At 48.1% G+C, this 25,915-nt stretch overlaps 1 protein-coding gene across 2 annotated transcripts; it reads right to left on the bottom strand.

Annotated features, from left to right (window-relative positions):
- Window positions 1-31: 31 nt before the first annotated feature.
- SLC22A5 (solute carrier family 22 (organic cation/carnitine transporter), member 5) lies at window positions 32-25,909 on the bottom strand. Of its 2 annotated transcripts, XM_011951062.1 has the most exons (11): window positions 25,337-25,909; window positions 17,604-17,675; window positions 17,359-17,462; window positions 11,227-11,381; window positions 10,029-10,200; window positions 8,400-8,526; window positions 6,526-6,626; window positions 4,669-4,883; window positions 3,004-3,186; window positions 1,816-1,951; window positions 32-1,442 (listed from the first exon to the last, which is right to left on the bottom strand). In XM_011951062.1, exons 1-11 carry the CDS (start codon window positions 25,727-25,729, stop codon window positions 1,355-1,357), a joined length of 1,746 nt encoding a protein of 581 aa, XP_011806452.1. In that variant the 5' UTR covers window positions 25,730-25,909; the 3' UTR covers window positions 32-1,354. The 2 variants fall into 2 exon arrangements, with proteins under 2 accessions (XP_011806452.1, XP_011806453.1); XM_011951063.1 differs by lacking the exon at window positions 17,604-17,675.
- Window positions 25,910-25,915: the final 6 nt, after the last annotated feature.

Below are 25,915 nucleotides of genomic sequence, written 5' to 3'. Positions count from 1 at the left end.
AATTCTAGAAATAAAGATTCTAGGCAGCTGCTGTTATTTAAAAAATCATTTTATTTATTAAAACTTTCTCATTTCCTAAGGCACTTCAGTAGCTTTCACAAAAACATGTTTGTTCTTTTTTAACCAGGTGAAGCATATGCTTTAGGAGTACCATGGTAACATAATCAGCAAAGAGAAGACAATTACACTGAACACAAAATATCTCCCAATAAAGTTACAGGACTAAAGTGAGCTACTCTGAAAGACCGTGAACACAATTTAAATTTCTTTTTTGTAATATCCTCCCATGATTAAGTATCAAAAAAGGAACACACACAATGACACTGTTTTGGCACTTAGAGAAGTGCTAGAGGCTAGGGCTGGTAAGGCAGTGCACCAGTGGCAGCTGCAGACAATTGCCAGAGTGATTCTGTGTTTAAAAAAAAAGACACAAACCAGCAGGCTAAGGAACCAGCCTTTCCCAAGTGTATTCTGAAGGGCAAATAACTTAAGGAGAAAAGGATACAACAACAAACAAATAAACAATAAAACCCACGTTACAGCTTTGAGAGAAAAGACAAGGTTGCTCATCTCTCTCTCCTGATAAACTTCCTTTAAACCATATATAAGACACTATAGTAGCAAGGAGGTTTCCACAGCAGTGGAAAACAAGAATAGTAGATTCAATGGTGCATTTATTATGAGCCTGGACAAGCCCAGTGCTTTGATCAGATGTAAACAAGTCTACTCAGTCATCATGCTGAGTGGTCTAAGAGCTCACACATCAATGCACTTGCCGGTGATCCGCATCTGCTCATTCTGCTCCATCTTCATTACCTTTCGCTTTCCCTAGCCCTGCGCTCTCCTGCCCTGGGGAAGCAATGATCCAGTTAATGTCCTCTGTAACTGAGAAAAGGTAAGAATCAAACTCCTTGTACAATTACTTCCTTTTCCTCTAAAGTTCACCATTAGAGGGGAGTGGGAAAAGGGGCAGGGGACTTAGACCTCTAGCCTTATAGGGGCCTTTTCAAGTAGTCTAAAATTAAAATGTAAATTTAGCATATGCTTCTCACATTCCTCCAGATCTCACTGGTTCTAGTGAAAAATTAACTTCTTCGGAGGTGCTGACTCCATCATTGTAATAGGACTTAGATGAAGTTGTCTATAGATAGCCACAGTGTCCCTAGAGGAAGGTGGTGCTCTAGGACCATATGTAGCCTCTGAGTGTGGGTGCCCATCCATGAGCAAGTCAGACACAGATCAAGAGGATAAACAGCAAAGGCCTTTGTCACTGAAGGACTCGGAGTCTGCACAAGCTGGCCATTTCTGGCAAGACGGTCTTTCCTTTTCAGTTTCTCCCTTACTGGAAGCTATGTTAGAAGGCTGTGCTTTTAAGGATTGTGGGCCTTTCTTGACCATCTTTTAACATCCTTGTGTGACTTGGAGTTTTTCTGTGTTTCATTCTATAAAAACAAGCAAAAATATGTCAGTAACACATTTTAAAAAGATGCCTCCTAGTCTCCAAACAAACAAGAACTGAGGATATCTTCCCTAGGAAGAAAATCCTGCAGCAGATTCTGAAATGTGTCTTCTAGCCTCTGCACTATCCAGCGCGGCTACTGCCATGGAGATGTACATAGTGACATGTCCACACAGGAAGAGACCAGAGAGGATGGACTATAAGTAAGCACCTTGCCATTTACAACCCTTTAATGGCTAAACTAGTCCATGGTGTCTGTGAGAGGGAGTTTGCGAGTGGCTCTATTGTGAGGGGTGCCTGAGACCTGGCCAGACCCAGACCCAGTGCATCAGCACTGAGGGAGGACGTCTTCTTACCCTTTGACTCTTAGCATCTGGTCAATGGTGTCCGGGAGTGGGGTACCGAAGCTCTCTGGGAGAAACAAGGTGAGGATGGCTGTCAGGATGGTCAGACTTCCCATGAGAATGTAGGGCAGGAAGCGGTCATAAGCACCTATGGCAAAGCAGACAGAGCCTCAGGCCCAGGGCTGCAGTTAGACTTGGTCTCTCTCTACCCCTTTATGCTCCCAGGACTCTGGAAGGGGATCACCTTCCTTCTTGGTCTCACATCTCCCACAGTCTGAGCAGTCATATTAGAATCTGGCACCTAGACAGGTTTCAGAACCCAGAGCTGGCACAGGCATGCCCAGAGCCCAGCAGTGTTCCACCATTCAGGGGAGGAGTAAAAAGGGATGGTTGCAGGAGAAGACTGGGCTATGCTGATTATTTCTATTTCTGGGCCATGCTAGTTATTATTTCCCAAGGTTGGGTTTCCAAGGAACCCGAGATACTTGTCCAGGGACGGAAATAACTCTTCCACCTCTGCAGATGTATCCCAGCCCATGTGATCTGCCTTCAGATTAGGCAGGCTGCTTTGCTTGCTTTGAGATCTACATACCATGTTCACAAAGCACTCTGGGTACTCTCAGGTGGGTGTCACCCTCCCTAAAGAGGTACTGGCTAGGGATGTGCAGGGAAACTACAGGTGCTATGAAGACATAATTCTGAGAAGAGAAAACTGGAGACCTGCTACATAAAATGGCATGGGGTGGATCTTCACACAGGAAAAAATCACTCTATAGTGCTCTAGGTTATAATTTTCAGTTCATCAGACCTCTTGCATGGACATCTTTTCCCTCATGTTCCTTTTAAACTCTGATTCCAAGAAATTTATCCAGCTAAGTACACTGGCTCCTTAAACCACTCTGTAGGTTCTTAGGATAAAGGAATTGTAGTCTCTGATGGAAGGCCTGGGATGGCTAAAACAGAAACAAACCCTCTAATTTTCTCATCAATTTTTAGGTAGTCTATAGGTTGTTATTCATTTGAAAGTGAGGGCCAGTGCACTGGGACAAGAACCCTCCCTGGTCAAAGATCCAGTACTGGATGGAGTCCATGTGCTGTATGAGCTTGTTTTCCTGTTAACATGCGACCTCCAGCTCAAATTCAAGCCAGTTAGTACTTCCATCCCGCTGCTCTAGTGTGCCCTCGGCCCATGGGACTTACCAAGGTAAACGAAGTAGGGAGACAGGATGCTGCCCAGGCGGGACGCTGTGGAGCTGACTCCCACACCCATGTTTCTCACCACTGTGGGATACAGCTCAGCTGTGTACACGTAGACCATGGAAAAGGCAGCCGTGACTCCAAACTTGCCCACCATCACCAGGACTGTAGCCAAATAATACAAGTCTGGAGGAGCAAAGGATAGAGGGTAGGAGTAGGTACCAACCCACGGCACACAGCTATTGAGAGCAAAACAAACATACTTGCTCCCCAATTTTTTGGGGAGTCAGTTTCTATCACTTCCTATTGTGGGGGAAGGAGCTATAGCCAAGACTTCCCTCCAAGTTGATTGCTGAAAGGAGGCTGGGGACTGCAGCTATAAGGACATGCGCTTTCCTCAGCCTGGAGACCACCAGAGTAAGCTCCTCAATAGTCCAATCAACCTGCTTCCCAGTCCAGAAGTCATTAAAGACATGTCTGTCAGGGATTAGCTGTCACCCCCGGACCTCACACTGCAGGCACTATGGAATTAACTCATGATGTTTAGATGAATGGAGAATTCAGTTCTAACTCATTTCATGCTTTCCTCCCATTCAGACCTCAAAAAACCCATAGGCCATCAGAATCTCAAGTTGATCTTCTAATCTCTCCATGCTGTGCTGATGGGCGAGCTATATGTGACCTGAAGGTCACTCTGAGCTCAGCTGTGAGCCTCTACGTTGGTTCTGGGCTCCTCCTGCCACATCCCATGGGGAGCTGTTCCTGTGCAGTGTTCCCAGCCTGATGGGCCCAAAAGTGACCATCAGAGGCTCCCAAATCTACAGGTACACTGAAGACTCTATAAATTATTGTAAATGGCTACCTCCCACCCATCTGTGGGATGCCAAGATAGTTTCAGAAATAAACTCCTGCTAAGGGCCTGTAAGGCCCTCTCAGTGGTCTGGCCCCTCCCCTTCTCCCTCCTCCTCAAACATGCCAGGCTCATCCCCTGCTCAGGGTCACTGCCTTTGCCATTTCTTCTTCCTAAAATGTTCTCCTAGACTTTTTCAGGGCTTTCTGTCACTTTATATACATTTCAGATGAACTGCCCCCTGTTCAGGGACACTATCAGTGACTATGTAAACGAACTCGGCATTGTCCTTCATTTGTATTCCTAGAAGGTAACGCAGTCTGAACTGTATTAAGCATTTTATTTAATTGTTTGTTGTCTGTCTTCTCAACTAGGATGTATGTTCCATGAGGGCCTGGGGATCTGCCTGGTTTGCTTTCTTGTGTATCGTTATCACCGAGAACAGTGCCCAGCCCGTGGTAGGCATGCCAGAGCTATTTGTTGAATAAATAAAGAAGACAGGGCCAGGAAAGAAAGTAACGGGATAGCTCTTTCTTCCTCCTTCTTCTGGAGTGGAAAACAGTATGAGCACATTAACTTGGGTACAGAGTATAAAATTAACCAACAGCCCCAATGGCTGCTTTTTCCCACTCCCTCAAAGCCCAGGCCATAAGTGTTCTAGTCTCAGAAGACACTTTCTATTGATTTTTAGGCCAAGAATGTACACATGCAAGGGAGCTGTGATGGGCTTGATTTTATTCTCTTTATTAATTGAGACAGCCTGGTAGAAATAAGACACTCAGAGAAGACCCCAAACCATAGATGCACATGGTCCCTACCTGGGGGTACCAGTTGCACGAAGAGAAGGACACTGCCACCCAGGAAGAGGGCGGTGGCCATGGAATAGCGCCGGGGCAAATACTGCAGCAGCAGCCAGGCCAACACGTATGCTGGGACTTCAACCACCGCTGAAAGGAAGCAGTTCACATAGATGTCCCCATGCAAGTTAGGAGTATCAAGGGAAAGCCCGAAATAGCCCACTGATATGGTCATCCTGAAACAGAGTGCAGAAGAAAGCTGGAAAAGCAGTATCTATATCTCTCCCAACCTGTACAACTTTTACGATGCAATTATTTCAGTAAATTCCAAACCATCTTTAAGCAGAGACTAGTAAGGCAGCAGTAACTGTAACCCTGTGTCTTCATAGATCAAAAGATAACTTTCCCCAGCCCAAGTGGTACAGTGTAAACCCCACACCAGTGCACTCTCAGCCTTTCATACAGACAGTGTCCCAGCAAAAAAGCTTGTAAAATTCAGGTAGATTTACTTCATTGAAAAGAACAATTCCAACCTGCCTTTCAGCTTTAAAAATCCTAAGATGAACCTCCACAAATCCAGCAACTGCAGAATGAGCTAGAGAATGAGTCAGGAGGCAGACATCAAGTGAGATGTGATAGGATTGCAGGGATAAGATAACAAAAGGAACAACATTAGGTCAAACACTTGGAGAGAGACCCCCACACACTACCTGTGGTGACCAGTCAGGAAGAGGCTGGTCAGAGGCAGCTAACACCAGCCCCATGGTACTTGTGGAGCAGAGAGGTGGCTCCCAATGGAGAGGCCACACTGCCTCTCATCTCTATGCCCTGCAGTGCCCCTGACCTGGGCATCCCCAGTAGGCATTCTCTCTGTTTATGATCCACACTTTATGGATTAGACTGCTTTGACTCATCTGCAGGTGGAACACACAGCTGGTGCAATAAAAAGAGTATGGGCATGAGTCCCCAGGAAATCCAGAGCAGGGAGGACAGCCTGGGTGAACACAAAAGTAGGTGACTCATCACAGGCTGGCATGTGGTGCGGGCTACATGCTGCTCCTGTCTTGAGGCCAACTCAGGGAATGGTGAAATGCCTGGAGGGATCCTGGGCCATTCCTTGGAAGCGGATGACTCACAGCACCCCTCAGTAGGCACAGTGGCTGACTGCCTCAAAGCTGGATGAGACTAGTAATAAGGACTCTGAGATGAAGTCTGCTCTCCTCGCCCATCTTCTCAATGTTCACCCACCAGGCTCCAGAAGTCGCCTAGAATCCTAGGGTTCGGCCACTGAGCAAAAGCTAGCCAGGTGCACTTGGACATGTTTCCTCTCCCTGGTAATTCACAAATCCTTTTCTGACACACTTTGTGAAATGCCTCGAGTGGGAACCTGGTGAGGACGTCTAGGCTATAGCCCTGACTCCAGGACCGTTTATGGACATCCCAGGAGGAGCACGTCCTACTTCCACATTTCCAGAAAGTAACTGGCAGCCTCTGCAGCCTACAGGACATGGTGTCTTCACTCAGATCCTTCTTAAAAGCCCTACCTGACCTCCTCAGCCACTGTCTGTGACTGGGTAGGAGACAGAAACTAAATGACCCAAATTGGGCAAGGATTCATTTAAGATCTGGAGAGATTCCCCAAAAAAGAGTCCATATTTCCCAAAATAGCCTCCACAATTGTTTTCATTCTCCTTCTCTGAGGTTCCATCCCATTAAGAATTGTGACATGCCCATTTCTTCAATCTAACACAAGACATATCCTTTTAACTCTCTGATGACACAGGCCTTCAATTTTGGTCCGAGGCATGCCTGTAAACAACAGGCCCAATGGCCACTTCAAGAAGCTTTGGAAGCCTCAGGCAGGTCTCTTTTACATACCACAGCATTATGGACATGATGGTGACCATCCGGATATTCCAGGTTCGAAGCAGATCCAGAATGTTGTGGGACTGCTGCTTCTTGGAACTTAGGTCTTGTAACTGCAGGAACAACATGATAAGGGTATGGGAAGAAGAGGTGGTCAGCGACTCAGAGCACACAATAACATACTTGAATCCCTGGCGTCTTAGCTGTCTGCATCTCAGAGTTGGGGAGTGTTATGTTTCTAAGAACAGTAAGGACTGTTTTAGGCTGTGAAAACTTCCCTAGGCTTTGTCAGTAACAAATCAGAGTGAATGAAAATGAGGAAAAGTAGGTGACCAGTCCCTCAAGGGTACAGGAAGACAGAGGCCCAGGCTGACCGCTTCCTCACTGCACCCCCACATCTTCCTGTCGGTGGCCACATTCCAAGGAGGCCTCTAAGTATTCCTCCCCAAGCCTGGCTCCCTGCCCTCTGGGTCAGAGAGAGAACCTGGCTGTGTGGTTTATTGGTCTGATATTTTTAAAAAGTTAATGTTTCGAGTCCTTATACCATGTAGTTACTGGTCTGCTTCCAGGGAAAAAGAATTCAAATAGAAAAACAGGAAAATTGACCTGAGCTTCACCCAGAGTGACTTCCTATGAAATTCAGCACAGCCAAGGCCATTAATAAACCACACGTCTAAACACATTGATGTTGCTTTCTTAAGCAAACCCAGGTTTGGAGCTTGTTTTTCCAGTTAGAAGTTCAACCAAAGGTCAACTTTGTATTGAAAGGATCCCCTGAAATAGCCTCATTTCCTCAAAGATGCCAGGGGGGCTTATGCATTCACCCAGATTGACCCCTCACTTAAAAACCCCCAAAGCCACCTAACTTAAAAGCCCTCTGCCACACTCCTCCCTGACCTTTGCGCACAGGACCCCTTTCTGGTGCATGCTGGCAGTGGCTGCTGGGCCACCACTCACTGAGAAGTCTGCAGGGCTGGCAGTGGCCATTGGCTTCCGCTGTCTACAATAACTGTTCCCTCTTTCCCAAGGCCAACCATGCCTGCCTCTCACACTTTAGCATGGCTGCTTGTGGCTGTTCCCACAGCCAACCCCTCATCTTCCAGTTAGACCACAGACACATTCCAGAACCACACCAGGGAGCATTTACAGCTTCTAACCTCTCCTCATAGTCACGAGACCAAGGAAAACTGCCTGCTACAGAGATGGTAGTAGAGGGAACGGGAAGGAAAAGCAAGAACCAGGAACCAGGCAGAGCCAAGAAATGACTCATGGTGTGTGAGAACAGGGTTGCAGGGAGGGTGGGGTAGGGGGAAGAGGTGGACATCAAAAAGGACCTGACTCCAAGACAATATGCAATAATTAACCATTGGATGGCAGAAAGAGACTAAACACTTTTTTTAAAAAATTATTTTTAATGAATAATTGCTAATACTCAAGAGATGGAATACTTCTAACTCCAAATCTATCTGTGCTTTACATTTTACATTCAGAGTTATCTTTGTAAGATGACAAGCCACCTGAGGTATAAGAAACAATGATTTCCCCAAATGCTGACTTTATGAAAGGCCTATTACAAAAAAAGAGTGTTTATTATTAGAAGTAATGGTTAAAATATATGATTGCCTAGAAAGGAAGGAAGTAAAGAATGAAAATCTAAAACCCGTGGTGAAAAGAGTGAGGCAGCTGTAACCTATTCCTCAACTTCTGAATGTTAACAGGGCCCGCTTGGGGGTGGGAGGGATGGAGGGGCTTGGGGGGTGGGCAGCTGGGGCTTGAGCAGAGAGAGGGCTGGGTTGCTGTGAGCAGGGAGGAGTTCAGGGCTGGGTGCTGCTGCCCTCAAATCACAGTCAGTCTGTTCCTCTCACCCGCGCCCACGTGGTGCTTACCTCACTTGGGTCAAAGATGGTGGAAGGCACAACAATTCCATTGGCTTTGGCAGCCTTGCGGATGATCACCTCTGCCTCTTCAAATCGTCCCTGAGAGATGAGCCATCGGGGGGACTCAGGGATGAACCTGGCAGTACAAAGTGTGATCTCAGTGAGGCCTCCCTGCCAACAGTAGACCCACAGACCAGGCAGAGCACAGCCATAGGAGGGAATGAGGTTGCAGAACCAGAGCTTGTGAAATGTTTGGTGTTCACAAGCCAGAAGCAAAGAGCTGATCCACAGGCAGCAATAACCTGGGGTGGATGAGCTTTAGTGTACACCACACTGCACGAAAATGTGAGAGCCTTATACCCCCTGACAGCATCCCAATGCCGGCTGGCCACCTCCATTTCTGAAGAGCAGTGGTGCCACCTGCTGGGCTGAGGAGATGGGTGCAAGACGGGCTCCGGAAGCTGGGCTTCTGTGCGTGTCTAGGCCAGCCCAGGCCCTGCTACACTCTCCTCCCTGTCCCTGACACCAACAGAAGCTTCTGCCCTAGCCTCTTAGCTTCTCTTCTCTCCTCACCCTACCCTTGATTTATCCAACAGACTTGTCAGATACTCCACCTAAAATAGCATGTTTGGCCAGGTGCAGTGGTTCACTCCTATAATCCAAGCATTTTAGAGGCGGGTGGATCATTTGAGGCTAGGAGTTTTGAGACTAGCCTGGCCAACATGGTGAAACCTGTCTCTACAAAAAAATACAAAAACATGATCCAGGTGTGGTGGCAGGCACCTGTAGTCCCAGCTACTCGGGAGGCTGAGACATGAGAATCGCTTGAACTGGGGAGGCGGAGGTTGCAGTAAGTGGAAATCACGCCACTGCACTCCAGCCTGGGAGACAGACAGAGACTTTGTCTCGAAAAAGAAGAAAGAAAAGAAAAGAAAAAAGAAAAAAAAATTAGCATGCTTATCAAGGTGCTCTATGGATATTATTTTCCATCTTGCTGGGACCAGGTAGCCGCCCCCTGCCCTTGGTCATGACTGGGCCCCATGATGTGTGGCTTACTCTCCCACTATGCCCTGAAATGCTCTCTGCTCCACGTGGGCTGGTGATCTCACCTTCTCCACCTGCAAGGGGTGATTCCCACCTTAGCTCCTCTGCTGTGTTCCCCTCTTGGTCGGGAATGGCCTCTTCTCTGCCTGTTCAACTCCTCTACCTTGGTGGTGCAGAAGGAGCCTGGCTTCCTCCACGTGGCTACCCTGAGGACTCTTGCTTTTGGTGACAGTGCCTGTGGCATGAGGCTTCAGCAGCACACAGCCAGAACTAGGGCCTACACTGTCCTGCCCTGAGGCTTGGAAACTTCCTCCAGGTCATGCTGGACCCCATCTTCTCATAGCTACTGCTACTTCTCCCTGCACTTGGGGCAACCCAGCACAGAACTGAGAGCAAGTCTGTTGCCGTCATGGGATTCTGTTTTGTTTTGGCTCTTTGAGTGTGGAGAAAACATTCTGAAATAATTTATAAATCATCTATGCTTCCTGTCTCGAGGAGACAAAATAGGGATTCATGGGTTGTTGCTGCCCTCTAGTGAAGGCCAGACAGAAATCATCCTGCCAGTGGGCACACGGGGCACAGGGTCACACTCACCACCAGAGTGCCACGCACAGCACCCCCGGCATCGTCAGTGCCACCAGCAGTATTCGCCAGTCTCGGATGAAGTAAGCAAACAGTGGCAGCACCATGTAGCCAAATGCATAAAATATGCACACTCCTAACGTAGAAAATATTATACGAACTGACTTGCCAAGAATTTCTGTCCCTGTTCAAAACAAGGGAGGTCGAGTTAGCAGTTTAATTTGGATTACTTCTTTATTAATTTTTTATGGTATCTGTGTGAATACGCAGATAAGAAAACAGCCAGAACTGTCTCTAAGTTCCTGGCGCTAGGGAGCGGATGGCATTCTGAACCCCTCCTATCTGACCATCTCCTGGGGCTGCATCCCTGTAGCCTCTCAGGCCCCCTAGCAACAGTTCTCTCTTGAAAATTTCACCGTGTTCTGAAGCCACATGCTAAAGATGCCATGGTAGGCCCCCTTTAATCCTCACATGAGGAAGAATTTATTAAAAGTGAAGTCATTACTAAGTCAGCACATGCTGACTTAAGCCTCAGGAAAGAGATTATTAAATATGAAAAGAAAAAACAATCCTTTCAACAATACAACCCAAGGAACTCAAAGGCCTTATCAGCTAGAGTCAGGTTCCTCCAAACACAGGCTGGCCCACAGCTTCTCAGTGACAACAGGCTGGCACATTTGAGACAAAGCCCTGCAGTGTGCACTCTGAATTAAAACCCTGAAGGTGACGAAAGCCCATTCCTATCAATTTATTCTTGTCCATAGATATCACCAGCCACAGTGCTCTGCAGACAAGGGGTTCTCTACCTTGGCGAGCTTGCCAGTCACAGCCCCTCCTCCTCCAACCATGCTGCCCTCTTTCCTGGGCTGGCTCAGCCCTGTGCAGTGGCATGCCCTTTTTGTAAATGGAGGATCTCTGGTGAGTCCTAGTAAATTGGCCGTCAAGTACTAAGACCATGGAGCCACAGCCCAGAGGCCAGAAAAGAACTGGAAATCAGAAGTCAGGCCATTGTGCTACTGGGGACCCCAGGCTGGTCACATGTCTGGCTCAGTTTCCCTGCCTGTAAGTACGGTTCACCAGGAAGCTCTGGCTGGTTTTGTTAAAAACTCTGTCCCCCTTGAGGGACATCACAGCTGTCTCCAGAAAGGTGGGTGATGGGATGTTGGTGAAATACAGGATCAAGTACTCAACTCCAACCTGATGACCATACCCAGGACAAATGCTGCCACGTAGTTGGAGATCTGGCCCATGCCTACAAGGACAAACAGCACGACAAACATCTCAAAGTTTTTTGAGAAGACCTGCAGGAAGCTGAAGCCTGTCTGCATGCCCATGGTCACGAACAGCACATTCTTCCGGCCAAACCTGGGAAGAAAAGGAGAGTGACAGAGAACCAGCTGGAAAAGGGCAGCAGGAATGGGCTCCACCAAGTGGGGCTTTCCCAAGATCCATCCAGGGAGCAGGTGTGAACAGTGTTGTCAGGATACCGGCTGCTAGGGACAGTCTCGGTCTCATGGTGCTCATGCTGTTTCTCTCCCTCCCCACTCCCCAGGACAAATGTATAGCCTGGGCACCAGGGTTGCCTAAAAAGCAATGCTACAATTATGATAATGATTGCAAGAGACTGAAACACATCAATTATTTAATCCATACATTCATAATGATATTTTTTTTAAAAAAAGAATCTGCCAACTTTGGAGAATGACAGAGAAACAATTCATTATAAATGAAAACTGGCAAATAAGGAGAAAGAAGCATTTGTCCTGATTTTCCTTTGTAAACTATGTGAACAGCAACCAATAATAGATAAGAGGTAGTATTATGTATAAAAGTATTCTAACTTTTAAATGAAAAGGTAATAAAATTAGAATAATACCATGTATAGCCCCCAATGGATTAATAGATATATGCATTATATACTAATGACTGTTTTTTTTTTTTTTTTTTGAGACAGAGTCTCACTCTGTCGCCCAGGAGGGAGTGCAGTGGAGTGATCTCAGCTCACTGCAAGCTCCGCCTCCTGGGTTTAGGCCAATCTCCTGCCTCAGCCTCCCGAGTAGCTGGGACTACAGGCGCCCGCCACCTCGCCCGGCTAGTTTTTTTTTTTGATTTTTTAGTAGAGACGGGGTTTCACCGTGTTAGCCAGGATGTTCTCGATCTCCTGACCTCGTGATCCGCCCATCTCGGCCTCCCAAAGTGCTGGGATTATAGACTTGAGCCACTGCGCCCAGCCTACTAATGACTGTTAACGTCATGAAGAGACAGTCGGGCATTGCATGCTTCCTATGGTCTTGCCAAAAGGACTGAACCTGAATCAGAACCTGAATCTCAAGTCTCTGGATCCAACTGGCAATTTTGAGGAAATGCAGAGCATAGAGGAATGTGCTGAACTGCATCCTGAGTGTACAATCAACAAAATCCAGACTGTGAAATTCTATAGGTGGAACAGCTGTTTCTTCATAGATAATCAGTAAGGCATAGAAGGAGAATCCATGGATTAAGTAGACTAAAAGACATCAAATATGTTAAGTGGGCAACACCAAACTTGTGTCAAGATGCATATTTCGATAATAAAACTAAAAAAAACTCACAAGGAAGTGATTATTACAGGAGTCAGGCTAGCAGTTACTTAATGGGGAGAGAGAGAGGATGCTGTAATTGGGATGGGGCACATGGACAGGGCTTCTCAGTGGACAGCAAGTTCAACTGCTTGACTTGGAAGTGGTCATAAGGTTATTTCTCTGAAAAAATTCATTAAGCTGCATATTTTTTCTGTGTGGTTTTCTGTATCTGTGCTCATTTTTAAAAGTTTTTAAAGTTGGGTTTATTTTGGTTTATTTTAAAGAGAGTGCCACAAAGAAGGAAAAAGTCAAGCTAGTGGGAAGCACTGGATTCAGTTTGAGTCTGGCCAGTACTGGCTGACACTCACTTTCATTCAATGTTTATTGAGCATCCATTATAGAGGGCACTTTGGATATCAATAAATAAAAAAGATGCTGTTTCTGCCCTTAAGGAGTGTCATAGTATAACTGGTGAAACATACATTAACCACATTTTAATCTAACACCACCCTACTGAATATACAATTATACACCGAGTCAAGTGCACTGAAGGACTGGCATGCAGGTTCATGAGAGGCAGAAGGAAGGAAGTTACCCTGGACTGGGGGTAAGGGTTGGGGAACTGCACATTCAGGGAGGGTCGCCTTGATCATGGGGCACTGAGATGGGAAAAAGTAGTTGACAATGGGGGATTTAAGGTGTAGGGATCAAGCCCTCAATGATATTCACAGTATAGTGGGGAAGACCAACATTAATCCTATAGTAACACCTTTTTTCCCCCAATTTCTGGTAGACGTTATAAACGAAAGTCACAAGGAACTAGGGATGCTAAATTAGCTGGCATGGTTAAAGAAGGCCACAGGGGGTGGGTTGGGGTGTGTGGGGAATGTTTCAGACTCTGAGAAGACCACACACCCCCGTGGCTGCAGGGGGCATGGTGAACATGAGGAGCCAGTGTGGTTGGCATCAGGCGTGCAATTCAAGACTACAGTGGTGGCTAGGAGGCAAATTGCACAAGGTCTTGCAACTATGTGGAAGAGTTTGGTGTTTTTCCTCAATGTAAGAGTTTTTTTTCTGTTGTTTTTTTTCCCATCACTTTGGGGTACTACTGGCATCTAATGAGTAGAGGCCAGGTATGTTGTTAAATATTCTAAAATGCCCAGGAAAATACCCTACAACAAAATTATTTGGCTCAAAATGTTAATAGGGTCGAGAAACCCTCGCCTGGAAGTAGACTCTACTTTCCCCTGCATTGTTTTTTTAATAAGAGTGTTCTATATGCCAACCAAGGGGTGGTTCCTAACCACAAGGCAGGCTGGTATAATCTCTATGCCCTTTCCCTTCCTAAGAGCTCCCTGGGATGGTAGGGAAGAGACAGATCCAGAGAACCTTTTACATAGCACCAGTCCTTGGCAGTTCAGGGTTGGGATCAGAAATGTTTGCTTTTAAAGTCTGTCAACAAAATGGCAAACACACACATACCTGGAAACAGGATACAGCAGTCTACTTCTTCCCAGAGTTGCGCATCTCTTACAAGTCACACGCATAAAGATGACTCAGTAGTGTCACATAAAGGGCTCTGACAACCCAGGAGTACTTTAATTGCTCTTGAATTTCAGACGTATTCATATGCCAGAAAGATGGTGAAACCTTTATACTATATAAAAAGTTACATTGACGTCCTAGACGAGTTAGGGCATGAATTGATTGCTTTCAGGTAATCTATTTAGCTTAGGTTTTAGAACTGGTTTACTCAGAAATAATGCACTCAGAAGCTGTCCATCCCACAGGGTACTGGGCCTTCCAAGGGGGCACAGACAGGCTTGAGGCAGGGCATTGGGAGTTGAAGGCAGGGGCTGCAGGCAGAACAGTCATACTTTTAGCCATTTAGGGTATATTTCATTTACTAGACTTAAATGATCCTACTTTAATGAAAGTTCTGTTGCCAGAATATTTAGAAAGGTTTGAAAAACACTATATTAGCCCTTCTGTAGACTAAAGTGGTCCTAAACGTACTCATGAATTTTATTTCCAGTTTCCCTGGGAATAGACCTTTTGGAACTTAAATGCTTTCCTCAGGTAATCATTGTGTCACATGGTGAGCAGGTTCTTAAGCTGACCCATGACACAGTTGACCCAGAAAAATACACTGCATTTCTACTCTGAACTTGGGCACTCTCTTTTTCACATCAAGGACATTCCTCTGAGCCTCAGCTGTCACTTAGCTCCGTGAGAAGGAATCTCCCATGTCCACTCGGGAGGCCTCTAAGCACAGCACAATCCTCCCCCAGTTCCCCTCTACCCTCCCCGCTCCCCTCTCCCCAGGCAACCTCATCCCCATCTGGGGCTCTGCTGAGGGTTCTATATGCTGACAATTCCTACATGTGTTTCTGCAGCCAAAACCTCTCATGCAGTACCATATCCGCATAGCCAGCTGCACACTCTACTTCTCCACTTAGGGGCCTCATAGTCACCCCAAATTTAGTGCACACAAATTGAACTCAACATCTATGAACGTGGTTCTTTTCCAGCATTCTCTGTCTTAGAGAAGTGTACCTTCATTCATCCAGTTACCCAGGCCAGAAAGCTTTCTTCCCTCAATTACGACATCCAGCCCATTGGCAAGTCCTGTTGATTTTACCTCTTACCACTTCCCTCCATTTCTACCACCATCATACTAGCCCATGCCACCATCATCTCTGGCATGAACTACTGTGACAACCTTTTAATTGGTCTCTCTGCAACACCTTTTGCTTCCCTTCAATTCTTTCTCCACAAGGTTGTCAAAGCATCTTTAAAAAAAAAAAAAAAGTACAAATCTGATTGTCACACTATTGCTTTAAAAAATCTCAGTAGCCCACTCCTGCTCTATGGCTGAAGCCCAAAGTCCTAACTGTGATCCACTAAGCCCTGGTTGCTCATCTGCTCAGGGCTCTGCATGCCTCTCCCCTTCATCTTGACACCACTCTCTGCACCTCTATTGTACGGACTTTGTCCTGCTGCCATGCCTCTTCCTGAGCCCCTGCTTTAGTACGTGCTGTTCTCCCTGCCCGGATGTTCTTTCTCCTCTCTACCCCTCAGCTGGCTACTTTCGACTCATCTTTCAACTCTCAGCTCATGCTTCACCTTCTCAGGGATGCCGCCCCGACCTCCTCTGTTAGACACTCCTGTGGCACCCTGCACTTACTTCTCTTTATCACTTACCACGACCAGGGACAACAACGACTTCCTCACTTGGTTGTTTAATACATTCCACCTTGCTAGAAAGCAAGTTCTAGGACAGGAGGGACCTAGAACAGTAGTCCATACAAAATAGAAGAGCAAGACTATCTGGGTCCAAATCCTAACTCTGCCACTTACCAGCTGTGAAATCTTGGGCAAGTTATTTAATCCCTCTGTTTCACTTTCTCCATCTGTAAACTAGGAATAATAAACAGGTTAGCCTGTTTTTTAAAAAAATATCTGGCTGGGCAGGTGCAGTGGCTCACGCCTGTAATCCCAGCACTTTGGGAGGCCAAAGCGGGTGGATCACCTGAGTGGGAGTTCGAGACCAGCCTGACCAAAATGGAGAAACCCCGTCTCCATCAAAAATACAAAATTAGCTGGGCGTGGTGGTACATGCCTGTAATCCCAGCAACTCGGGGGGCTGAGGCAGGAGAATCTCTTGAACCCAAGAGGCAGAGGTTGTGGTGAGCCGAGATCGTACCATTGCACTCCAGCCTGGGCAACAAGAGTGAAACTCTGTTTCAAACAACAACAACAACAACAAGAAACACAACAAGAACAAAATATCTGGCTGGGCACGGTGTCTCACACCTGTAATCCCAGCACTTTGGGAGGTTATGGAGGGAGGATTGCTTGAGGTCAGGAATTAAAAACCAGGGAAGATGCTGGGACTCCTGTCCACTGGGTAACCCACCAATCTGTAGGGTGTTCTCACATGTGCCATGTGGCCAAGGATTTGCTGAAGGCTGCTACTCTCTTCACAGTCTTCTGTGACAGACCCTGAAGCTCCAGGGAAAGAAGTCACAACATAATGGACCCCTGTGAGAACTTCATGAAAGCTATGGACCTCTCTCCAAAAAAATGCTCACATGTAGTCTCTAACATTGTGCATATAATTTCGAGGGGTTTGGGATTCTCTAAGCCATTAATGTTTCCTTGAGTTAAAAGCTTTAGAATTACACAAATAACCTGCTTATGGGAAACGGATCAAAACAGTATTCTCCCTCCTGTCATAACGTAAATGCCAAAATCACAGGCCACTTAGCTAAGGGGCATCAGCCTTGTGGACATAAGAGTTCTGCTTGTCATACCACTAGTGGCTGGTGAGAGCTCCTCTCACTTGGCAGATAGAATGCTGGTCTTCTTAGGACAACAGAGGCAGACACCGTGGCACCACTAGAGATCTACAATCCAGCACATGTGCATGTGTGCATGAAGTCAACTTCTCCCATGCTCAGGGGCATGACAGAGTCACGGTGACCCAGGGGAAGCAAGCCAGGTTACTGCAGAAGTGAATCATGGCATATTACCTAGTCAACCGGATCAGATACACTCGGCTTACATAGCTCAGATTTCTTTACTTAGCAAGAATTATGGAGTCAGATTTGTTGGCTCTTTTTACTAGGCATGGAGTCTATACCATAGACATAGCTTCCTCTTCTTTAAAATACAGGGCCCTGGGCTGAAAGAATACTACCAACTGAAATCAAGGGCCAGGCACACACTTCTCACTCAGTGCTGAGGTCCCCTGCTGCTGTAGGAGACAGACACCTTACCTGTCTGACAGCTGCCCTGAAACGAAGGAGCCCAACAGCACACCCACGAAGAACAAGGAGATTGTGAGTGGGGCCTTCCAGTCATCCTCACACACCAGGTTCCACTGCAAGATGAACAAAGGGGTGTATCATTCCCTTCTTTTTAAAAGGTTTTTAAAGCAAAGGCATCCTGGAAAATGAAGTCAGAACATCCTGCATCCCTGCATGCTCTGAGTGCGAACTCATTTAGTGAGGTGATGGCTTACCTGGACAGGAAGGCAGAGAGCAGGCTTCCTCCCCATCCTGTTTTTCATAGCATTGTGGGCCCCACTGTCTTGCTTCCATTTTGAGGACAGACAGGCAGAGAGTAAGTGTTCTATCAACATGCTGACCCTGAAGAAGGCAAGGCCTCTTACGCTTGCTCCTAAAAATCTGAGCAGAGCCCAGGGCTGTGGAAGAGGCAGGGCACCCTCGCTCAGTGGGGTTCAGGCCATTGGCATGCACGTCACTGGAGTGGTTCTGGAAGCAGGGCTCTGGGGCTCTACAGGCCAAAGCATCCAGCAAGAAACTAAGGCCAGGGCACAAGTGTGCCATCTGGACCTGTTCTGCTCAGGTTCCCACCCTGGGCCAACGACCCCCGGGTCCTTCTTGTGACCTTTAGAGCTGGAATCCCTGACGCTGCACACCAACTATACTAGGCTCAATTATAGCTGAAAGCTCTGAGCTTGGAGGTAAGAAACTGGGTTTTAGCTCCCACTCTACTATTAACTCTTCCAATCTCAGATAAGCATCACCTCATGCTGTGCCTTGATTTCCCCATTTGTAAAACAGGGATTGGGGTAAGGAACAGGCTGCACCTCTTGAGTTTCCAGCATCCAATGTGTGATTCCATCTACAGTTACCACGAACAGAAAAAGAGGTCTGAAGACACGGGGAAGCAGTCAGACACTCGGATCAGGCTGCGCCTGCCTAACCAGGAAGAAAGCCCAAACAGGATACTTGGTGGTTCTCAGAAAAACGAAAAATGTTTTTCAGACAGAGAGATGGTGCTCAGTAGTAACCTTTGCAGACTTCTCACATGAGCAGCCACCCTCCTAGGAACTCAGACCCTTGCCTCCCTGGCGCCAGGCTGCTGGCCTGCCCTCCATGGAGCCTGCTGGCTCCTCACCAACAACGCAGGCAAGGGGACATGCGGCTCCCTAGAACAAAGCATCTCTTCCGGGCCAGTGACAGGAAAAACAAGCCTGCTTCTCCATGCCTCCGGACACCTCTCAGAGGGGTTGGCAGGCAAGACTCAGGCTGGACACGGAGAACTCCCGCAGCAGGCACGCTGCTGGCTCTCCGCTTTGGAACAAGCATGGACCTGGATGGGCTGGGAGTAGGGTGGCAATCCCCAACTCAGGGAAGAATTGGAGCATCCAACCCTTAATCAGGAGGCAGCCCAGACTAGCAGGAGTCAAGAACATGGGAGCACCACAGCCTGAGTGCCCAGGCTGCCACAGCCTCCAACCTCCACAGGCCAGCACCCATAGGCCATCTTTCTGGTAGGTGGGTGAGTATCCCTGCAGTGGCCCCCACTCACACATGGCTGCTAAATCTAGGACTGGGAGTGGAGGGAGAGACAAAGTTGAGGGATTTGATGACAGGGTGCCAGCCTCTGTGTGTGAGGCCAAGCTTCAGGGGCCAGGTCCTGGCTCCTGCCACTCTTGAGTATGATGGGCTCTATTTCCCAGCTAGCACGTCTTTTATAGTAGAAAAGATGAAAACACAAACAAAGGGTCAGCAGTGGTTTCTCAACAGGACTATCATTAGGTGAGGGTTGGGGACCCATATGGCTGAGCTAGACTAGCAATCCACATGGGCTTCTGTAGTGAGTTCTGGAGTTGCAGACCCCAGGACAGGTCTCCCAATATCAGGCTTCTAAGGACTCCTGGGCTGGCAAGGTTGGGTGCGACCTAAAACTAGGTCAATCTCTGCAGGGGACAGGGTGACTGTAGTGCTCATTTTGAGATAGGCCCCAGAGCATCTCTCAGGCTCCCTTAGCCCCAACCCTCTCCACTTGGTCCAGCCTGTCCTTAGTCTAGGCAGGTGTGTAACTCCTTGGTTATCTCTGCCATCCACCCAACGACAGCCTTTGACAACTCTCTGGGCCTGGCTTTGGGCCCTCCAAAAGCAAATATGCATTAACACTTCTTTCCTAGTGGCCACTGGGGGTCTGTAAGCAGGATCAGGAAAGGCACTAGGTCTCAAAACTGAACACAAGGGCAAACATAGATTGGGTCCCAGCCTGCCAATCTGTCCACATACCTGTCAACCACCAGATGGACTGCAGTGGGTTCCAGGACTTGGCCAGAATCCCCCTTAGAAGAGGTGGGTGAGAAGCAAATAGAGTCCAGGCTAAGTACCCCCTGCTTAAAGTGTTTACAAAGGAGTCTAGCATTCCTTAGCTCCTGGTTCCTGAGCTGTGATTAAAGCCGCTATAGACCAGCGTATTGATGCCTCCACCTGGCACATGGGATGGGCTGTACTGGCTGATGATCACAGCTATCAATGTTAAAATGGAATGTGTGAGTTTAAGATTTGGGTCATGAGCCTAACGCTGTCACCCTTCAGCTGGCTGAGCTGTGAAAGCAGGCCCAACCTGAAAACAATCTGGGAGCAACTCTGGCAAAGGGCCTAGACTCGTCCCTCTTCCTGAGGGAGAAACGCACCTTTCTAGTGGTGATGGTTTCAAGGGTGTAGAGATACATGTATGTCAAATTGCATGCTTTAGCTACATGCAGTTTTTATGTCATTTACACCGTAATAAAGCTGTTAAACATTTTTTAAAAGAGGGAGAATTGTGTCTCCTGTGCCTCATACATAATTGGCACTGCTTTTCAGTTATGAGAAGTAGAGAGATGACATAGTTCCCTGGGACTGAATGTTCTTACCTGTGAATTGGCAGGAAGGGAAAAAAAAGATAGGGTGTGTGCCCCTAAGGCAGAAGTTCTTCCCTGAGGGGATGTACCTAGCCTGACCGTATCAACAGTCAGACATGCGGCTAGGCACCGCGTTACCGACTGCCATGTATTCCTATATTCCTACACACATTTTGTCCTGCCTCCTGCTGCAATTAATGATGCAAATAATCCTTGCCCCAGCGTTGTCACAGCAAAGAGAAAAGGTATTTGCTATCTTTGCTATCACATCCTCTACAACTCCTGGCAGTGCCCCCTTTATAGAGGAGAGGCTCAGGAGCTCTTTGGTACATAGGTGAGTGAATGAATGGATAAATAAAAAGGATCAACCTTCAACGTCTTGGTATACTTTAGTTCTTGCTTGGCTGCCCAAAGTCGAGATGAACCCTGAACTCCTGAACTTCAATCTCCAGAATACCTTTTTTTGGTCTTGCTCTGTTGCTCAGGCTGAAGTGCAGTGGCACAATCTCGGCTTACTGCAACCTCCACCTCCCGGGTTCAAGTGATTCTCATGCCTCAGCCTCCTGAGTGGCTGGGACTACAGGCATGCACCACCAGCCTGGCTAAACTTTGTATTTTTAGTAGAGATGGGGTTTTGCCATGTTGATCAGGCTAGTCTTGAACACTGACCTCAGGTTATCCGCCCACCTCAGCCTCCCAAAGTGCTGGGATTAAAGGCAAGAGCCACCACGCCTGACACTTTTTTTTTTTTTTCTGGCTCCCTGACCCCCTGCTTTGTGTCAACTGTCAGAACTTTACCCAGGATGACAGGTCTCAGCAAGCTAGAGAGTGGCTCAATCTGACCAATCATAGCCAGAAGTGTCTACTATGTGTGTGCATAGTGGGCCACGGGACCCCACAGGTGGCTTCTCTGCCTTGCTGTATAGCTGCAAAAGCCTGGATGAGGGTCTGTGTGTGAGAGAAATCAGCAAAGGTATAGCAGTGAGGCTCAAGCTCCAGGTCTCTCGGGTCTCTGCTGCCCAGAGCCAGCCCCAGCCCCAGTTCCCAGGTTGCTCTGGCTTTTCCTCCAGGCAGCTTTGGGAATAACAGTGAGGGCTCTCCCATCTTCTAAGACGATTTATCTCTACACGACACAAGGCTGATAGAAAAGCTAGTCCAGGACAATAGGGAGAGAGTGGGAGTCCCACCCAGGACTGGGCCGAGGGCTTCTCAGAAGCAGACAGGTGAAGAGCAAGGCGATGAAGAGCAGCTTGGAAGTTTCTTTTTTTTTTTGGTGACAGGGTCTTGCTCTTGTCACCCAGGCTGGTATGCAATGGCGTGATCTTGGCTCACTGCAACCTCCGCTTCCCAGGTTCAGGCAATTCTCCTGCCTCAGTCTCCCTCCCAAGTAGCTGGGATTACAGGCACCCGCCACCATGTGGGGCTAATTTTTGTATTTTTAGTAGAGACGGGGTTTCACCATGTTGACCAGGCTGGTCTCTAACTCCTGACCTTGTGATCCGCCTGCCTCAGCCTCCCAAAGTGCTGGGTTTACAGGCATGAGCCACCACACCCAGCCAGAAGTTTCTCAAGGAACCTGTCTGTCCACAGGCTGGACAGAGCTATGGTGAAACCAAAGAGCAGGCAGCCCAGGCAATCTCAGAAACCACCCAGGTTCCCAGATGTGGCAGCCCATGGCCAAGAAGCACTGCATGATGGGTTAGCTAATTCCCCAGTACCCCAGGGATGAGTAAGGGGCCACAGGAGAGGCCAGCCTAGAACCACGTGGACCACCAAACGATTCCTGAAACATGGGGGCATAAAACTCTTTCACCTCATAAAATCATTTTTATTTATTAATATTATTATTATTCTTTTGAGATGGAGTCTTGCTCTGCCACCCAGTTCACTGCATCATCCATCTCCTGGGTTCAAGCGATTCTCCTGCTTCAGCCTCCCAAGTAGCTGTGATTACAGGTGCGTGCCACCACACCCAGCTAATTTTTGTATTTTTAGTAGAGATGGAGTTTCACCATGTTGGCCAGGCTGGTCTTGAACTCTTGATCTCAAGTGATCTGCTGCCTTGGCTTCCCAAAGTGCTGGGATTACAGGCGTGAGCCACTACACCCTGCCAATATTTATTTATTTGTTAATTACTGGCAGATTCCCTCTGCCAATTCCAACACCTCATTCCACATCCATGTGGCGTCAAAGCACCAGTCAGTGGGCAGGGGGAGTCACCTTTCCTTTAAAAAATTCTAGTCAATCCTTTTCAGCCACCCTCAAGTTTCCCTTCTAAGAAATGAACTATTTTTCTTTAGTCCTGAAATTTTAGAGATGATTTCTTATTCATTAACCCATTCAATAAAAATTTTCCTGAGAACCTCCCTCTGCATCCAGAATTGTGGCAGAAATTGAGGAAGATGCAAAGATCTAAATCCACCACAAAGTTTGGTACTACATGTATGTACTTTAACTTGAACAAAGAAAAAAAATCCAAACAAGACACCTGAGGTTGCAGTCTTCAGTGGAAAAAATATGACTAGTAATGCAATACCAGTGTACTTACAAATGTATGATTTGGGGCAGAGGGCAGGCTTAGAGACATTTAGCAGGCATGGGACTAGATGCAGTGGTCAGAGGGCAGGTTTGAGTTGAAAGACAACAGGCCATAGAAAAAGCCATTAGAATGTTGATGCAGCAACTTCCAGCAGTAGCCGTTCACCTGAGAACAAGTAGCTCTGAACTTCAAGTCAAGCATTCCAGTAGCCCAAAACAAAGATCTAAGCATTAATCTGGCCTCCCTACAAAGACTGACAACATATAAGTAGGTGAAAGGGCACACAACTGCTTTGAAACTGCTAAGACAGCTAAATAAATAGTCTAAATATTAAAAAACAAAAGGCTGACATTGGCAGCAAGATAAGGTCAGACTCCCTGGCACGGCTGGCCTTCGGGAGTTCATCAATGCCACCATCACTCAGTCCGATGTGGGATGAGGGCAGCAAAGCAGGAACAAATGACTAGAGTAAGCCGGGGTCCCTCAGGGGTCAATGTAAAACCCCAAGAGATGCCATGAGCTTCTTCTCACTTCACCACCTCCCTCTTCTTCAGGCAGCCCCAAGTAGAATTTGTAGGGATTCCTGCATCATGTTCCCCTCTGTGGCCTCTGCCTGCAACCTCAGGGACAGCCTCTGCTTTCATAGTACTCACTGGCTTCCAGGAAGGTAACAGACCCACCTGTGAGGCGAGGACCCAAGATTTGTGGCAACTGAAGGTTCCAATTCCCTGTGGATTCATAGGCCAGAAAGCATAGCTGGCTATCTCCAGGGAGTGCCTCTTTTGTCAAGTCATAATGCCTCTGGACACTGCAGCTATGTCACCAGCTAAGAAATCCCAGTGGGGCTCAGGTCACACTCCCACTACATACACGTGGAGAAAGCAGGTCCAGGTGCTGGGGACATCAAATTTCCAAACATAGAAAAAACACACACGTGCACACACACTTGAGTCTTTAGGGGTAGCTCTCAGACTCCCTTGAAGAGTGACGACACCAAGAAGCAACACAGTTGGGACCTCCAGAGCCCCTGTAAGCCCCTCCGAGGCTCCAGGAGGGAGGCTCAGCACCAACATCCAGCAGGGCTTGAAGCCATGCCAGGGCCTGTGGCACTCTCCCTCTCTGTGAACTCTCCCCTCTCTATGAACTCTGCCCTCCTGCTGGGTGGTTTCTTGCCGTTGCATTGGGACCTTCAGCTCACTATTATGCTGAGCTGAACACCCTAGGCTCACTGAGAGTCCTCCTCCTCCGGGAAGCCTTCTCTAACCTGCGAATTCATCATTAGCACATTTTAGTGAGCCTATCTATCAATGAGGGCTATTCACTGGCTACTTACTCAATGCTGCTGAAACTTCAGGGAGCTAGAGTGCCAGTGTCTGAAAAAGACACAAAACATATCCATCATTAACATCATGTTCCTACATCCAGCTCCAACAACTGCTCCAACAGGTTCAGAGGGGACAGACAAAACCACCCAGAGGGAAAATTCAAGGAGCTGAGAAATGAGAAAGGTTCCCCCACACCCTATGACCTAAGGTTGTATGCTTTAACTAAATCTGGCCAACAGCCTTGCCTCATAATACCTTAGAAAACATTCCAGGTCAACAAGTCACCCTGAACAGATCTTCAGATGAATGGATCTTAAAGACTGACAACTGACAGCCTGGTGTGGTGGCTCACACCTGTAATCCCAGCACTTTGGGAGGCAGAAGGAGGTGGATCACGAGGTCAAGAGATTGACACCATTCTGGCCAACATGGTGAAACCCCATCTCTACTAAACACACAAAAATTAGCTGGGCGTGGTGGCTCACAGCTACTCGGAGGCTAAGGCAGGAGAATCACTTGAACCCGGGAGGCGAAGGTTGCAGTAAGCCGAGAATGCACGACTGCACTCCAGCCTGATGACAGAGGGAGACTCTGTCTCCAAAAAAAAAAAAAAAAAAAAAAAAGACTGACAACTGACCATGGGAAAAGGCAAAGGATTACTTACAGGGCATGACCAGACTGTCATTCTGGGTTGTGGACGGTAGGGGAAGGAGTAACTAGGGGAAAAAGGGAAGAGGCAGTTGTACACACATGCTTTATTTAACTTTAAAAGTTCAGGAAAGATAAGTATTTCCTCTCTTCTAAAAAGAAGCCAAGAGACTAGAGGAAAAACGGGATAGCCCCTGGCCCAAGCCCTGGCTCTGCTACTCACTCACCACCCGCAACCCCAATTAGAGAAAGTCTTGGAGACTCAGGGCCATAGAGTATCGCCCAAGGACCGCCAGGACCTTCCTGGTACCCTCGCAAAGTGGCCATCAGGATGGGAGACCACCCTGAAAACCTCTTGCAGGGAGGAGCACACTCTGACTGGAGGTCACCTTGTGAAACGTTCCCAAGCCACCTGGCTGGAGGGTCTCCATCGCTAGGGTGTTGACTGTTGGGGGAGGGGGAGTGACAGCGTCCAGCGCGCATCTGGGAGACAGGAGCTCGGGTTCAAGGACCGCGACAGTCTCCTCCGCGCCCCAATCTCAGCCCCAGCAGAGGCCGGCACCCACCTCGGTCACAATGGTGGACAGATAGATGTCCCGGCTGAACTCCCAGCCATCCAGGCAGCTCTCCAGCTCCAGTTGCCCCAGGTCGACATCGCGCCCCGGCTCCAGCCCGAGCGCCGAGAAGTTGGCGATGGTGGCGAGTCGGTAGCGCCGGCAGCTGTGGGGCACCTCGCGGCCGTCCTGCAGCCGCAGTGGGACACTGTGGTTGCGCCAGGCGCTGCTTAGGTTCGCGGCGTCCGGCACCCGGCAGCGGTGCTCCGGGGTCGCTATGAGGAACACGGCGGACAGGCCGTTGAAGCCATTGGGGATGATGCTGGCGCTGAGCAGGAAGAAGATGAGGCGCTGGAAGGGCCCCCACTCTCCCAGAAAGGCGGTCACCTCGTCGTAGTCCCGCATGCCGCCCTCAGAGGCCCACAGAGTGCGGCCTGGGGTCGCGGGACGCGGAGGACTTTGCGCGTGCGCGCGGGGCACTCGCAACCTACCGGGCGAGCCTGGCAGCCAGCTACCCAAGACCGTCCGCCGAGGGTAGGCTTGCGAGCTGACACCGCCGCCTTGGTCGCCTTGGTCCCGCTGCGGCCGGCC

This window comes from Colobus angolensis, unplaced genomic scaffold (genome assembly GCF_000951035.1).
Source record: "Colobus angolensis palliatus isolate OR3802 unplaced genomic scaffold, Cang.pa_1.0 Scaffold314, whole genome shotgun sequence".
Classification (NCBI taxonomy): Eukaryota; Metazoa; Chordata; class Mammalia; order Primates; family Cercopithecidae; genus Colobus; species Colobus angolensis.
Note: the sequence above shows the minus strand (reverse complement) of the source record. Positions and strands in the feature narration are given on the sequence as shown.